The sequence below is a fragment of the Cololabis saira genome, chromosome 15 (assembly GCF_033807715.1).
Source record: "Cololabis saira isolate AMF1-May2022 chromosome 15, fColSai1.1, whole genome shotgun sequence".
Classification (NCBI taxonomy): Eukaryota; Metazoa; Chordata; class Actinopteri; order Beloniformes; family Belonidae; genus Cololabis; species Cololabis saira.
The window spans coordinates 36,120,667-36,136,013 of record NC_084601.1 but is presented as its reverse complement, the minus strand read 5'-3'; the positions used below and the strand labels follow the sequence as shown (position 1 = coordinate 36,136,013).

General features: G+C 36.8%; 1 protein-coding gene across 1 annotated transcript; it reads right to left on the bottom strand.

Annotated features, from left to right (window-relative positions):
- Positions 1-261: 261 nt before the first annotated feature.
- gnb3b (guanine nucleotide binding protein (G protein), beta polypeptide 3b) lies at positions 262-15,347 on the bottom strand. Its single transcript, XM_061741462.1, has 9 exons — positions 15,094-15,347; positions 12,124-12,250; positions 11,111-11,256; positions 9,919-9,982; positions 5,630-5,786; positions 5,478-5,544; positions 3,749-3,950; positions 2,136-2,352; positions 262-926 (listed from the first exon to the last, which is right to left on the bottom strand). Exons 2-9 carry the CDS (start codon positions 12,190-12,192, stop codon positions 820-822), a joined length of 1,029 nt encoding a protein of 342 aa, XP_061597446.1. The 5' UTR covers positions 12,193-12,250; positions 15,094-15,347; the 3' UTR covers positions 262-819.

Genomic DNA, 15,347 nt, shown 5'->3' with positions numbered 1-15,347 from the left:
CAAGAATATTTGTCTTATTTCTAGTTAAAATGTCTCATTTTTAGTAAACACTGGAAAAAAAAACAAAAATTTTCACCTGTTTCAAGTAGATTTTCACTTAAAATAAGTAGAAAAATCTGCCAGTGGAACAAGATTTTTTTGCTTGTAATGAGAAGATAAATCTTGTCCCACTGGCAGATTTTTCTACTAATTTTCAAGTGAAAATTTACTTGAAACAGGTGAAAATTGTCAAATAAGTTATTTTTCTGGTAATGACTCTTGTTTTAAGTGTAATGAGATTTTTTTGACTAAAAATGAGACATTTTAACTAGAAATAAGACAAATATTCCTGGTAATATTTTGAATTTTTGCAGTGCAGATCTCTTTTACACGTCAAAGATCTTAAAGACAAAAGATGTAATTCTATCATCCTTTTTTTCAATATGTGTGCATCTCCTTTTCTATATGTATTTAAGGATCTTAATAAGAGCGTTTAATCTGCTCTGTTGTCCCTTTTAATAATTACCATTATATTTAAAAATGTATTTTTGTATTTAAATAGTCTCAGCAATGATAAAGCTCTCGTGTTCACGCTGCAGGATGCATTCAGCACTGTTTACCTCACGCCATTAGTACAATTTGGCTCATTTGCAGATGCTCGTGTTTTGCACGCAAGGAAGAAGAGAGGAAGATGGAAAAATAAGGTTCTCGCAGATCCTTTCCTTTCTTTACTTTTCTGTTATTCCGTTTCTTCTCCTCATTTCGCCCCTTTGTCCTCTTCTCCTCCTCCTCCCCCTCCTCCCTTTTTCCCCTGAAGTCGGACTCCTCTGCTGCGGGGCCTCAGTTCCACAGTTTGAGGAAACTGTCCCAGGATCCCGTGCAGACGCCCATGCCGTCGCCCGGGACGCCGGTGCAGCTCACCCTGTTGTCGTGGCCGGAGAGAACGCCTGGAAGGAGCGCGAGCACAGGGAGGAGGACACAGTCAGATAGGGGAAGGAAAAGAAAGGAAAAGAAAGTGAGGAAAAGATACAACATGAGAAAACGTTGAGATGGGGAAATAAGGAGGAGAGAGCATCATGAAAAGATGCATCAAAAGTTTAAATATAAATGTTTATGCTACATCGGGGGTCGGCAACCCGCAGCTCTAGAGCCGCATGCTCTTTTTTTCTTGTTTTTTTTTCTCTTTTTCTTTTTTTTTTCTTTTTTCCTTTTTCTCTTGTTTTTTTTTTGTTTTCCTTTTTCTCTCTTTTTTTCTTGGCTTTCTTTTCTTTTTCTTTTTTTCTTCTTTTTTTCTCTTTTTTTCTTCCTTTTACCTTTCCTTTTTAATCGCGACATTTCGACTTTTTCGTCGAAATTTTGACTTTTTTCTCGAAAGTTTGATTTTTTTCTCAACTTTTCTACTTTTTTCTCAACATTTCGACTTTTTTCTCAAAAGTTTAACTTTTTTCACAATATTGTATTTCAACATTAATCTTGACATTCTGACTTTTTTCTCGACATTTCGACTTTTTTCTAAACATTTAGACTTTTTTCTCAAGATTGTACTTCAACATTAATCTTGACATTCTGACTTTTTTCTAAAAAAATTGACTTTTTTCTCGACATTTCGACTTTTTTCTCGAAAGTTTGACTTTTTTCTCAACATTCTGACTATTTTCTCAAAATTTTGACTTTTTTCTCAACATTTAGACTTTTTTCTAAACATTTAGACTTTTTTCTCAAGATTGTACTTCAACATTAATCTCGACATTTCAACTTTTTTCTCGACATTTCCACTTTTTTCTTAAAGTGCATAATGAAAGGCAAGTGCAAGGCAAGTTTATTTGTATAACACAATTCAACACAATGTAATTCAAAGTGCTTTACATCAACATTAAAAGCGGCAAGACACAATTAAACAGTAGATAACAAATAAAATGAAATAAAATGATAAGAAAAGAGGTAAAATAATAAAAAGCACAAGTTACAAAGTAAGGGCAAAGTAAGGACAGTAGCATGTTGGTCCAAGACCATTCAGGTCTTTGTAGACCAGCAGTAAGGTTTTAAACTCTATCCTTTGACTCACTGGAAGCCAGTGTAGTATAATATGACCGGTGTAATGTGCTCCAGTTTCCTGGTGTTTGTAAGGACTCTGGAATAAACCGAATGCCACTCACCGACTTTCTCCCCCTTCAGTGAATCCCAGATGTGGCAGTTGAAGTCGTCGTACCCTGCAAAGATAAGGCGGCCCGAGTTGGAGAGAGCCAGGGATGTGACGCCGGCGTTCAGGCTGCTGTCCGTGTAGTCCACGACCTCCTGGTCGGCACGCAGGTCGTACATCTTGCAGGAGCAGTCGTCAGAGCCCGTGATGATGGCGTTTCCACTGGGGAAGAACTGCAGCACGAGAGAGAGGAAGATAGTTTAATACCATCAGTTCCCATATAATGCTGCCTCAGGATGTTATTATGAAATAAACTGTAGTCACAGATGCTGGATGTCTGCAATTTGAACTGTTTAGTTAGGGCCAGAGCACTGACAGTGCAAAGGCCCGATTGTATCTGTAGGAGTTCTCATTTTTATTTTAGTTTTTCTTCTGACGAAATGAGGGCCTTTTTGCCCCCCTAAACGTGCCCCAAAAGTCACCAAATTTTGCACGCAAGTCAGGCCCGGCAATAAATTTGATATTTAATGGTTTGCATTAATGGGCGTGACAAAATGGCTCAACAGCGCCCCGTAGAAAACTTTGTGCCTCAAGCCCCACAATACGGTTTGACGTACATGCACGAAAATCGGTACACACCTGTATCATGTCGCAACTTAAAGAAAAGTCTCTTGGCGCCTTGGCCGAAACCGAACAAGAAGTCGGCCATTTTCAATTAATCGTGTAATTTTGGCGAAATTTATGCCATTCCTTCAGCAGTTAATACGGCCCGAACCCTAAAGTGCACCCAGGTGTGTTATACATCAAAATATGCGGTTCCATCCTGCGACAATACGCATTACTTTTCTCTTTCAAAAGTGTTACTGTGGCGACGCTAGACGCCAAAAAGACGCCCCTTCATCTGATTGGTCCATATTTGATAGTTCCCCAAAAGTCACCAAATTTTGCATGCAAGCCAGGCCTGGTGATAAATTTGATATTTCATGGTTTACATTAATGGGCGTGGCCTAATGGCTCAACAGCGCCCCCTAGAAAAATTTTCTCTGCCATAAATTTTGAACGGGTTGGGATAAAGACATGTGGGTGGTGTCATTGGACTCGGTATTGAGTCCTTGACCTTCATTGGCCTGAATTAGCCCCGCCCGTTCTTGTGATTGGTTGTCCCTATTTTCTGCCATAACTCTTGAATGGTTTGACATAGAGAGTCGTGGGTGGTGTCATCGGACATGGCTTTGAGTCCTTGGCCATAATTGGTGCAAATTAGCCCCGCCCCTTCTTCCGATTGGTCGATATTTCATAGTCCCTATTTTCTGCTATAACTTTTGAATGGTTTGACATAGGAAGTCGTGGGTGGTGTCATTTCTGATATGCTTATGGGGGCGGTGGCCGTGAGTGCGAGAGCCCGTTCATCGCTGCTTGCAGCTTTGATTGTGATTGTAGTTGTAAAGCTGACATGTATTTATTTTGTGTGACTGCTAACGGTCAAAACCCAGATGCCGGTGGTTTATATGAACTGGTTCCAAAAGCTTCGCTCTGGACTTTCTACTTAAACATATCCGTGATCCAAAGCTGAAGCTCTGACAAACGGGTTGCATAGTTTCCGGTGTTTGTGGCGTGTATCCTCCTCACGCTGATGGCGTTGATGTCGCTGGTGTGGCCGGAGAAGGTCTGCTTGCAGGTCCCTTCCCTCAGGTCCCACAGCTTGGCCAGAGAGTCGCAGGCTCCGGAGATGAAGGTGTTCTGGTCCTCGGAGAGAGCCAGCGACATGCAGTCCCCGATGTGGTTGGTGAAAATGATCTTCTGCTTGCCGGTCTCCAGGTCCCACAGACAGCTGGAGAGACGAGAGGAAAAATGCCATGAGACAGGAGGTGGTGGATTTTTACGACGGAGTATTAGGGCCAAACTAAGACAAAAAACATTGGAAATTACGAGAATAAAGTCATGATATAATGAGAATAAAGTCGTAAAATTACGAGAATAAAGTCGTAAAATTACGAGAATAAAGTCGTAACATTACGAGAATAAAGTCGTAATAGAATAAAGTCGTAATATTACGAGAATAAAGTCGTAACATTACGAGAATAAAGTCGTAATGTTGCGAGAATAAAGTCGTAATAGAATAAAGTCGTAATATTATGAGAATAAAGTCGTAATATTATGAGAATAAAGTCGTAATATTATGAGAATAAAGTCGTAATATTACAAGAATAAAGTCGTAAAATTACGAGAATAAAGTCGTAACATTACGAGAATAAAGTCGTAAAATTATGAGAATATAATTTATGAGAACTCTAACAGGAAGAGCATCTTCTCCCTGTGTTAAAATGAGGAATATTGAGCATCTTGTGAAGTTATATTTATATATTTATAATATATTACGACTTTATTCTCGTAATTTTATGACTTTATTCTCGTAATATTATGACTTTATTCTCGTAATTTTACGACTTTATTCTCGTAATATTACGACTTTATTCTCATTACATTATGACTTTATTCTCGTAATTTCCTTTTTTTGTTTTTTTGTTTGGCCCTAATACTCCTTCGTAGATTTTTGATTACACAGGAGAGGAAATAAAAAAGGGATTCAGCTGTTTTGTTTAATCCAACAAAATTCAAATTTCTCTCAGCTTCATGTTTGTTTTCCTTACACCCACTCTGTATGTGTGTGTTTCTTTTTTTTTTTTTTTACAAAATGGATAATTCAGTGAACTTGTTAAAGATGAACTCACTGCAAAAACTCAAAATCTTACCAGGAATATTTGTGTTATTTCTAGTATTTTTAGTCAAAAATCTCATTACACTTAAAACAAGAGACATTACCAGAAAAATAACTTGTTATTTGACAATTGTCACCTGTTTCAAGTAAATTTTTACTTGAAATAAGTAGAAAAATCTGCCAGTGGGACAAGATTTATCTTCTCATTACAAGCAAAAAAATCTTGTTCCACTGGCAGATTTTTCTACTTATTTTAAGTGAAAATCTACTTGAAACAGGTGAAAATTGATGTTTTTTCCAGTGATGAGTCTTGTTTTAAGTGTAATGAGATTTTCTTTTACTAAAAATGAGACATTTTAACTAGAAATAAGACAAATATTCTTGTTAAGATTTTGAGTTTTTGCAGTGCAGACCCTGGTATCAGATTTTGAGGGTCCTAAACAAGATTTTGCTTGTGGCTCCAGAAACACAGAATCACACACACCGCCTACAGCTTTAAGGAAAGGCTCTTGTGTTTTTCTGAATATGTTTATGTTTAAAATAAACTGAAACGAACCCGTTGGGACCGTTTTGAACATGGGCCAAGTCGGTTTTCTAAACATCTGAAACTGAATCTAAAGGAATTCACGATAAACCCACCAAGTGGTGTCACCGGAAGCCGTCAGAATCTCAGTATCACTAAGGAAACGGCAGCAGGACAGGTAACCTGGAAAAGAAAGGTTTTTGTTAATACCAGATTTTTCTTTTCTTTCTGATGTGACTTTAAATCGAAGCTTTTCCAGCGAGCTGACCTGTGTGCGCGTCCAGCTCCCTGAGAGTCTTGGGGCTGGCAGCCTTGATGTTGTAGACGGTGCACATGTTGTCCAGCCCGCCGCTGGCCAGCAGGTTCCCCGACGGGGCGAAGGCCACGCTCATCACCCACGCAGACTTTAGTGGGACGGCATTCATCTGGGGAGGAGAAATCACTTTCAGCTAATTCCCAGGGTTCTGTTCATACGTTGTGGTAGAAATGACTGGGCTGGATGGATGGATGGATTCAACTTTAATAATCCCCAATATAAGAAGGGTTGTGTTAGGCGGTGCAAGTGCAAAAAAGCTGCCTTAGAGTGCACAGCTCTCTGTTACTGTGAAGGGGAGTGCTGAATAGACTTTCCCGCGCTGCCCTAGTTAGACAGTATTGCATATTTTGAGTCTTGAATTGTAGCTTCTGAGCAATTCTGAAGTTCATAAATTTGAATTCAGAATCATAAAAAAAGAAAAAAAAAATGTCATTTAGAATCATAAAAAAAGAAAAAGAAAAAAAAATCTCCTCCTTGATCTACCACCTTATCGTGGTGGAGGAGTTTGCGTGTCTCAATGATCCTAGGAGCTATGTTGTCGGGGCTTTATGCCCCTGGTAGGGTCTCCCAAGGCAAACAGGTCCTAGGTGAGGGTCCAGACAAAGAGTGGCTCAAGAAGTCCCCTATAATGAATACAACATGGTAGATCAATTCAACTTATATTTTCAATATCACATTATATCTATCATAAATATGTAAATGTATCTAAAAACAGTTGTCAATGGCGGCCATTTTGAAAAATAGCACCCATATTGAAAATTCATGATGGCTGCATATCTTTATTTTGTTCTTCATGTTTTTGACCATAACTGTACCAAATTTGATGTTTCTATCACATTTTATCCATTGTTTATATGAAATTGTATCTAAAACAGTGGTCACCGGCGGCCATCTTGAAAAATGGGAGTCATATTGAAAATCTATGACGGCTCCATATCTAATTTTTTTCTACATGTCTTTGGCTATAAGTCTACCAAATTTGACACTTTTATCACAAAATGCACAATGGTTTTGGTTATCTGCACCACTACAAAGGGGAAACTTCATTGCCACCATGGCCACAACAATACAACAAAAAACAATCAACAATACACATTAACATGTCTCCACCTAGGGACAGCAGTGGATCAATACAACAAAAAATAACCAGAAAATGACCCCCCAAAAAAGGGAGATAAAAGAAAAGAATACAAATCCATTTAAAAGTGCAATGTGCAAGACAAGTATAGCAGCAAATATGGCATCAAGTTATGACAGTCTAAAAGAGTGGCTGCAGTTTAAAGTGCAATTTGCACAAGGGTTAATATAGCAGCAAGACATGACATCAGAAGTTAAAAAGTGTGGTTGCTGCAGGAACAAAGGACTTCCTAAGTCTCTCTGTGGAGCATCTGGGTAAAAGAAGCCGTCTACTTCTGCTACTTCTCGCAAAAAAAGCTGTACAGGGGACGATCATCTTGGGACAGGATAACTCTGAGCTTCCTCCTAGTCCTCTGCTCTGTTCTGACCTCCAGAGAAGAAGGGCTCATACCCAGTACTGGAGTTGAGGGGGGATGAGGGGGGATGGCATCCCCCCTGAAATAAAAACGGTCCAAATCCTCCCCCCTGTAAAACTGCCATCCCCCCTTTCCATCCCTTATGTCATTTCATCAATGAATGTGGTTTTACTGCTATTTCAACATTTAGAGTCATCACCAGAAAAATAACTTATTTGACAATTTTCACCTGTAAAATAAATTTTCACTTGAAATAAGTAGGAAAATCTGCCAGTGGGACAAGATTTATCTTCTTATTACAAGGAAAACAATCTTGTTCCACTGGCAGGTTCTTCTACTTATTTCAAGTGAAAATCTACTTGAAACGGGGGAAAATTGTTGTTTTTTCCAGTGATGAGTCTTGTTTTAAGTGTAATGAGATTTATTTACTAAAATGAGACATTTTAACTAGAAATAAGACAAATATTCTTGTTAAGATTTTGAGTTTTTGCAGTGATCCATTTTACTTATCCTGTGAAGGACAGAGTCATATTGATAAGTTCAGAAAACTGTTTTTTATTGTTGTGTTTTGATGTATTTGATGTAAGCAGTGGATATTTAAAGCTTACAGAAGGCTGCATTTAACTGCTGCTATGTCATCCCTGCAGTATTTCTGCAGCTGTTTTGGTCGGTACTATTATTTGTAATATATTATAATATTTGTAATCATTACAAATTATCTGTCCCCATATGATAAAATCCAGAATCCCCCCTGATTTTTTTTTACAACTCGAATACTGCTCATACCTATGACAGAGCCTTTTTAATAAGTTTATTAATCCTGTTCCTGTCCTCCAATGTCAGGCTGCCACCCCAACAAACAACCGCATAAAAAGGACACTTGCTAAAATGCCATTATAAAAAACATTTAAAAGGGATCTGCTGATGTCAAATGATCTGAGTTTCCGTAAGAAAAATAATCTGGACTGGGCCTTCTTCAAAATAGCATTGGAGTTTGTCTTCCAGTCCAGTTTACAGTCCACGTGCACACCAAGATATTTATATGATGGTACAATCTGTACGGACTGTCCTTTCCAAAATAGGTTCAGTTTCAGGTTTCTTCCTTCTCATGTCAATAACAAGTTCTTTTGTCTTGTCTACATTAAGAATAAGGTGGGCTTCCTCACACTAACCGACAAAACTGTCCACTTCTCTTTGGTAGGCGGCATTGTCGTTATTAAAAATATAGCCGACAAGGGCAGAATCATCAGCAAACTTTTGTAGATGACAAGAATTGCTGCTGTGCCTGCAGTCAGAAGTGTACAAAGTAAATAAAAACGGAGATAAAACTGTACCCTGTGGAGCCCCAATGCATGTGGTAACAGTTTCTGATCTACTGCCATGAAGCCTCACATACTGAGGCCTAGTTGTGAGGTAATCGGTGACCCAAGTGATAGTAGAGCTGTTAAGATTATAATTAAAAAGCTTATTGGCTAAGATCTGTGGCCGTAGTGTGTTAAAAGCATTAGAAAAGTCAAAAAACATTATTCTGATAGATAGGCTGATACGACTGTTTGTCAGGTGTAGATAATCAACGAAGGTGTGCTTTTGTCCCTTGTTGAGCCGCATTTTGTAATAACGGTGCAATTTGTAATAAACTTCCAAAATGTAATAACTTTTTCATTTCATTTTGTAATAAACTGCCCCATTTTGTAATACATTTTGTTATTGCATTTTGAGAAGATTATTATAAAATGCACTTGCCACTTTTTTATTTTCTAGGAAATGTAATAACATGGTGCATTATGTAATAATACCTATTATTGTTGTTTGTCTAACAATGAATTTATACAAGAGTGACTTTTGGTGTTTTTTATGCAATTTCCCTTAGAGCTATGTAGCCCAATAAATCTATGTATAATACTCCAAATATAACTTTAGTTGCCTATTTGAAGTTTGGAATTATATAGGCCAATAACAAACAAATAAACTATGCTTTACAATTGTTATTACATAATGCACCATGTTATTACATTTTCTAGAGAATAAAAAAAGTTGCATTTTGTAATAATCTTCTTAAAATGTAATAACTTATTACATAATGCGGCAAGATTTATGACAAAATGCGTTGGGGTAGTTTATTACAAAATGCACCGTTATTACAAAATACGGCTCAACATTCCTATTTGACTTTTTTGAAAAGCTCTCAACTTGGCGAGGTGAATATTCATTTCTATATATAAGGAATATTAATAATAGCTGAAGTGGGCGGTGCCTACGTGAGTTGACCAATCAGAGCAGTAGAACAGTACAGGAGGAATTATCCCTCCATAAATTGTTTTATGATGACCTCAACTATAAAAGAAGAGAAGAAACTTAAATTTATTGTAGACAATATGGTTTGAAAACTGCTTTGAAAAAAGAGACAGCATTATCCACATAGGAGCCTAAAAAGCAATGAAATACAATTTTGCATAAGATCTTTAAAACATTTCACACCTAAACACAATTTAGTAAAAAAAAAGTGGTAAAAATGTTAAGAAAACGTGTTCATTCAGTTTCAGCATCATAAAATCAGTGTGAATGAGGTTATCTTCTTAAAGTCTTCACTTTGTCATCCAATTTTACATTTATGCTGCATCATCAAAATAAATAAAATAATAATTTAATCTCATGGGATTCTTTGTGTGCTACATGAAATTCTGTGAAGGATTTGCACCCGTCACCCGTGTTTGAGATGCTGCTAGACTGGACAGATGAGGTTCCTACCTTGTTTCCTGTGAAGGTGTCCCAGACCAGCAGCTTGCCATCCTGAGACGCACTCACCATTGACCTTTGAGAGAAATGGAAGATTCACTGGATATTTGGAGAGGGCTTTTAAGTGTATTTTTAACAATCCTCGCAGTCTTAAATCCCAGTAATCCAACTGCTGTTTTTTTTTTTTTCCAATCCCATCAGGTGTGTAAATGATGGCATTGTGCAGATATACAATCTGCTATTTTGTGAAAATTAAGAGTTTCATGCAAATGCCACTCTGAAAAAGGCTGGCACATAATAACATACATGACCGATTCTCAACCAGAAGCCAAGAAGCATCAAATATAATGATATTTAGGCTTCAGCTATGTCTTAAACTGGAAGGATCTAGTCAGTTAGCCTTATTATATTGATCTACAGTATTTGGTTTTTGTTTTTAGTGGTGCATTCAAAGTGCCCCAGAAAATCAAGCTTTCAAATAGTGTTTTCAGTTGATGAGCTCATCAGTTACACCACATGGAATTTGTAAGTAAGGTGATCAAATCAGGCACAACAGAAAACTTCACCTGTTATATGATAATATGATATGTTATATATTTAGCCAAAATCATTTTTCCCCATAAAAACATTACATCATCAAGATTAAAACTTGATAAGTAAATGATAAGTAGCCTAAGTCTATTTTATTGAAGTACTACACTGCAAAAACTCAAAATCCTACCAGAAACATTTGTCTTATTTCTAGTTAAAATGTCTCATTTTTAGTAAAGAAATCTCATTACACTTAAAACAAGAGTAATTTCCAGAAAAATAACTTGTTATTTGACAATTTTCAACTGTTTCAAGTAAATTTTCCCTTGAAATAAGTAGAAAATTCCTTATTTTAAGTGAAAATCTACTTGAAACAGGTGAAAATTGTTGTTTTTTCCAGTGATGAGTCTTGTTTTAAGTGTAATGAGATTTTTTGACTAAAAATGAGACATTTTAACTAGAAATAAGACAAATATTCTTGTTAAGATTTTGAGTTTTTGCAGTGTAGAGCAGAAAGCTGGAAGTAAACTACGAAACATATCTTCAAAATTGGGCAATTGTAGGGTTTCTGTTTCCTTTAAGCATTTAGAAAAACGAATAAATGAAAAATGAATTGTTGTCTTTGCGAATCATGCACATCATCATCATCATCATCATCCCTCCTCCTCCTCACCTGGAGTCTGCCGACCAGTGCATGGCGTAGATTTTGGCCAGGTGACCCTTGAGCGTCTTCCTGAGCTTCAGTTGGACTCTACCCACCGAGGCGGTGCCACCTGATGCCGATTTCATGTCGCCGTCATTCACAGCCTTGCGAGCGGCCTGGAGGTTTAGACGACACAAGGAGAACAGCTCAGCGCGAAAGGGAAAGTCAAGCCTCTCTCTGTGTGTTTAGGCTTTAACCACATTAAAACAAGTACTCACGAGTAAAGTATTTATTGTTGATACAAAACTATTTGTAGTGGTGGAATCTACATTCCATATACGCCCTAATGTGGGCACTAAGTACTAAAATAAACTAGAGGACGTAAATGCAAAGAACCACGTTGGGGGTGTGAACACAAAATGTTCACTGCAAAAACTCAAAATCTTAACAAGAATATTTGTCTTATGTCTAGTTAAAATTTCTTATTTTTAGTCAAAGAAAATCTCATTACACTCAAAACAATAGTCTTCACTGGAAAAAAAAAAACAAAAACAATTTTCACCTGTTTCAAGTAGATTTTCACTTAAAATAAGTAGAAAAATCTGCCAGTGGAACAAGATTTTTTTGCTTGTAATGAGAAGATAAATCTTGTCCCACTGGCAGATTTTTCTACTTATTTCAAGTGAAAATTTACTTGAAATAGGTGAAAATTAGAAAGTTATTTTTCTGGTAATGACTCTTGTTTTAAGTGTAATGAGATTTTTTGACTAAAAATGAGACATTTTAACTAGAAATAAGACAAATATTCCTGGTAAGATTTTGAGTTTTTGCAGTGATGCCAGAACTAGCTATTCTAAGATAAAATAACCACAAATAAAATGCAAAAAGTGGTGGTTTAGAAAAAAAATCTAATGACTAAACAAATTATTGAAAAACCAGACCAAATTTGAAAAAAAAAAAAACATTTAAAAAAAGGCTGTCATGGGGGTGCCGGCATGTGTGTTTCATCAGGAAGCAGGTTTTCACGTGCAGGAAATGCTCACCTCAATCTGTGTACGGAGGCCGTCGCACTCCTTTTTCAGTGCATCCATTTCAGCTTTCTCAGCTGCCATGGCAACAGTTGTGAGGGGATGTTACTGACAGAAAAATCTCACTCTGAAGCCGCAGAGACTGGGAAAAAAAGAAAGACAAATGAGACAAAAAATACACTTGCAACTTAATAACCAGTTATAAAGTGTGTTAACGTCAAATTAAACTGAAGATATTTGTATATAGATTTGAATGTTTTTGCAGTCCTGCTGCCATATTCCTCCCATTTGACTCTTACAGCTCAACCCTGCAGTAAATTACAGATCAACTCTCCAGCAAAGATTAGACACGGCCGACATGTGTAATCTTATTCTGAAATTATAATACTGCTTCCTCATGCTCAGATCCTTCTAATGAACACAGGGCGGATTAAGAAAGCTTTTTAAGGGAAGAGGGGCTCTGAAACAAAGAACAAGAATATGAAGGAAGGAGGAAAGAATTAGAAGAATATGCTACATTTTGTTGTGGACTGTTTCTAATGAATTTCCTGGAAACTTTAAATTGTCCTCGACCCTCAGAATTCAGTCACTTTCACTAATCGTGCTTTTAAACACACCGTATGTGGTGATTTAGGATAATTATAATCCTTATTATTATCGTTTATTTTTCAATCAAAAAAAAAAGGTCACACTTTTATCTTTTTATTTTAGAGCCTACAGTAAATGCTTTGGAAATTTAACTTTTAAAGGAGCTTTTAATGGGCATCCTATTAAATGTGCTTTAAGAGTCACATGCCTTTTTAACATCACTAACATCATTAACAAATTAGAAGTGTTTTAACCTCTCTAAAGATCAGTTTGAACTATTCATGCGTTGTAGCATGTTCCTAATACTCTCCAATAGGATACTGACATCTTACTTATTTAATGCCAGCCAACCACTTGCATGGTTCTGTTGAGAGAAACCAAAACCATGAACTTCCACTGATGAAAGATTTATCACTGTTAATACTAGATAGGTAATTCATTCCCATCATTCCTTAGTCTTAAATAACAGAGAGCCATAGACTTTCATTGGAAAAACAACCCCTCTAGAAATAAAGTCATTTTCCATATGTCTAGTCAGAATTTTCTTATTTTTAGTAAAAAATATATCTGCCATTGGGGTAAAAAAAAAAAAAATATATATATATATATATATATATATATATATATATATATATATATATATATATATATATATTTTGAAAAATTTTAAAAACTATCACAATAGTTTTCAAATATTCTTGAAACTACCGGTAGGCTTTTTTCAAAACTTTCTTAGAAGTTAGTTTTTGCAGTGTTGTCTATTCTGTGTCTTAAAAAAACACACCTTTGCTTGCTTATTTTTATGTAAGCACCCACAAATATTAAAATATGAAGCAGCAGAAAAGTTTCCAGAGAAAAATGAATCAAATATTTAATAAAAATGGAATCTCTCAAGGTGTATAATGAAAGATGCAGGATGGACATGGGAGGAAACAGGAAGGAAAAGTGGCTCCGGTGAGGAGTTTTGGGTTTGTGCTACAGAACTTCTAATCCCAGCAGGAGATCTTAGAGAAAGCTTTACTGCTCAAATCTCCTGTCATCCGATTAGTGCTTGCTCTTTACCCTGGGATCGGTCAAAGAGAGAGGAGAGGGTCAGGTGGACGTTGGAGACGATGCGGGTCTTTTAGAATCAGAGGCCCCGAAGGTTTCGCTCTACTTGGGTCTCAGGTTGCGTAAATATAAGACTCGGCTGATCACTTTACCTGATTTGATTTGATTTATTTTATTTTTGTACATGTAAAAAAAGTAACACTTCAAGAGAAGTTTAAGAAAACAAAACAACAAAACAAAGAATGTCATCCTTTAACACTTGATAACTTAATTTACATGTGCAAAAAAGGAGTAGGAAGAAGTGTAAACTTATTTAATCCTACCCCCATTCACTAATCATTTAACCCGTATTTATAAATACTATTATATACTGTAATTATACTCACAAACACATACCTATACATACATACACATAGTTGAATATTTCTATACATTTGTACACACATGCCCATATAAATATTTATATAAATATACTTATTTACACTATACTATCTCTATTAAATGAATCTCTATATCTATGTATATATCTACTTACACACATAATCACACACACACACACATATATATATACTCATACACCCGCACGATGCCATATATATATATATATATATACACCTATATATACACATGCATACATACACATATAATAAGCTGCCCATTTCTGTACATAAATATAAACAGATTCACCCAGTAGTGTTTTCTGCCCCTAAAAGCCGCTAAACTCCTTCCTCTTTGTACCTCGTGAAAATCATGTTTTGTATTTGTTTTTAAACTTTAATTCTTTTAATTCCTGCATAAAACCTCACTCACATAAATCCTCCAAAGAATTCAGTTGTACTCTCAAACAAAAAAGAAGAAGAAGAAGAAGATTGCAATAGAAAGCCCAGTCTGAGGTCTGGCCTTGTGTGACAGATTACGGCTTCTACACCTGAGGCTCAAATCCTCTTTGACAGCTAGCTTAAAAATCCAAAGATCACCTTCAAAATTATGCAATCACTAGATGTAGGTTTATAAAGCCCTGACGTAATATTATATGGTTTGCAAGAAATGGACAATGTAAGTATTAGAAGCTGCTTTAGTGGAGTCTTGGAAGAATAATGAGACCTGGACTTAATAAAAACTAATGAGCGTGACTTCCTTGATGAAATGAGTGCAAATCTACACACTGAAGAGGTTTCCCTTATTATCCACCATTTTGCCCTTTAGTTGTTTCGTCTGTCCTGCACAGTAAAGCAAAAGTTTTCAAAATTTTCCTCTTATTCAGATTTGATTTTTATCAAAGAGAGCTCCAACCGTTCTGCAACAGCAGAGGAAGCACCTGCATGAAGAGGCATCTGAAAAACTCACCTATTCCACACACAACGAGGACCCGCGTCTTCCCCTGCAAACCCGGGCAGCTCCTGGTCCCAGACAACTTCCGGCTCTGCGTTCCCAGTCCGAGCTGCTTTAGATCCCACAATCCCAGGTTGCACGACCTGCTCGCTGGCTCCTCCGATTGCTCTCCTCCTGCTAGACTGCCGGCGTAGCTTAACTTGTGAAAAACTCCAACAGCAGATGAGGATTGGAGAGGATGAAGGAGATAAGGGATGAAGGGATAAAGC

Coding starts and splice junctions, on each gene's coding strand:
- gnb3b (XM_061741462.1), bottom strand. CDS start 12,192: ATGGCAGCTGAGAAAGCTGAAATGGATGCACTGAAAAAGGAGTGCGAC. Junction 5,787..9,918: donor ACACCTTCACAGGAAACAAG/GTAGGAACCTCA, acceptor TCTCCTCCCCAG/ATGAATGCCGTCCCACTAAA. Junction 5,545..5,629: donor GGAGCTGGACGCGCACACAG/GTCAGCTCGCTG, acceptor TTTCTTTTCCAG/GTTACCTGTCCTGCTGCCGT.